The 1,706-nt window shown below is 39.0% G+C and overlaps 1 protein-coding gene across 1 annotated transcript in view; it reads right to left on the reverse strand.

Annotated features, from left to right (window-relative positions):
* Nucleotides 1–126: 126 nt before the first annotated feature.
* Nucleotides 127–1,706, reverse strand: part of pbx2 (pre-B-cell leukemia homeobox 2) — a 10,832-nt gene continuing 9,252 nt past the window's right edge. Inside the window, exon 8 of the mRNA XM_005744039.2 lies at nt 127–903. Coding sequence (XP_005744096.1) covers nt 823–903 — 81 coding nt within the window. The 3' untranslated portion in view covers nt 127–822. The remainder of the gene's footprint in view (nt 904–1,706) is intronic.

Genomic DNA, 1,706 nt, shown 5'->3' on the forward strand with positions numbered 1-1,706 from the left:
TGTGTGTGTGAGAGTGCTGCTAATGAATCAGTTACTGTTGGTGTCTTGAATAAAGTAGCCCATTATACTGTCCCCTAGTCTTTTAGTTTATTCATTATGACCCCATGAATGTGACCGATCTCCAGCTGCTTGTGAATACAGAGAGTCTTTATTGTAAAAGAGGTAGAGAGAGGATACAGGTGTTTCACTGTACAGAAAAAAAGACAGCACTGTTGATACACTCATTCAAACCATTAATATGGACTCAGGCACACCTCATTCACTTTACATGGACACATAAGCCCAGTAGAAAACAAAACAAAACAGAGAAACAAACACACGGAGTCTTTGGATTTTTCTCTATTGCCCTCTCATTCACTAAATGCTATCTCTCTTTATGAACTGTTAAAAGAAAATAGCTGTAGCACTAATATTGAAAGTAATAATATTAATAATAATGATATAGTGTGTTAAAACAATCATGATACAGTCGCATTTCCCCCCCCTCCCAACCACAAACAGATCTCAGTAACATGTCAAAAGTAGTGGAAAATAAACCCTACAACCCCAATGAGAAAACCACGCCAGCATGCACACGACACACGTTCACTCTATCATCTGTGCACTCAGCTAATCAGACAAACATAATGACCAACGCTGAGCGCTAAGAAAAGAAGAAAAAAAGAAGAAGAAAAAAAGACAACTTACACTTAAAATAACCAAACCAAACAAACAATATACAAAAACAACTGCAGCCAAGTGGGAAGTGCGATATCATTCTTTCGGTCTTTTTCCGTCATCAATCTTTCCGTCGCTGTCGTTCTGTGTCAGTGGGTGGGGCCATCAGTCAGAGTTTTCTGACTGGTCGCTATGAGGCGAGGTGCCAGACGGGGGTGAGTTTCGACCCTGCCAGTTTCCGTTAGCCTAAGAAATCAAAAGAGAGAGAGAAAAAAAGTAATGTTCAGGGTTATTCTGTCAATGCTGAGTGGCATCAGCTGGATATAATGTTGGGTACAAGATTGGCCGCATATGAATTTACAAAGGCTGACAAATTTAAAAAGTAAAGAAGAGACAGGAGAAACACCCCTCAACCATATTTTAAGTGTTTATGTTGGATAGTTTGTCCACCAGAGGGTGCAACTCCCCTGTTGGCAACACTTATTTTAAATGCCACAAATACAACAAGTTGATCCTAGCAGATTCAGGCAGAGTTTAAACAAGTAATACAAAACTTGCAGTAACAATTATTTATTTATTTATTTTTTGCATTGGCTCAGCTGCAAGGAAAACAGCATTTTGAGCTTTAGCTACACAGAGAGACATGCTGTTAGATGAAAACTTTGTTGGTTTGATTATCATTGGATCTGCTGATAATACGAATTTGAACAACTAGTCATCTAGATGCTAGTCGGAGCGAGACATTCTCTCACTCTCTCGTGGACAACACAGTTCTGCATTGCTTTGATGTCAGCGTAAACTAACATATAAACACACATCCAAAGCGCTCTGCCTGTGCAGCCACATTCTGCACAGGCAGAACCTGTGAACCTGATGCTGCTAGCACTTCTAACAGCAGCCTCAGTCAGCAAATTAATATGACACTGTCTTTGATGTTCTACAAAACACTAAGTGTTAAAACATGATTTGATTATCCAAAGATGTTTCATTTGTTACTGTTTTCTGAGTTTTTTTTTCTTTCTTTTAGACCGGGCAACTAAACTGATATT

Source organism: Pundamilia nyererei, unplaced genomic scaffold (assembly GCF_000239375.1).
Source record: "Pundamilia nyererei isolate P.nyererei 1_Seehausen unplaced genomic scaffold, PunNye1.0 scaffold00138, whole genome shotgun sequence".
Lineage (NCBI taxonomy): Eukaryota > Metazoa > Chordata > Actinopteri > Cichliformes > Cichlidae > Pundamilia > Pundamilia nyererei.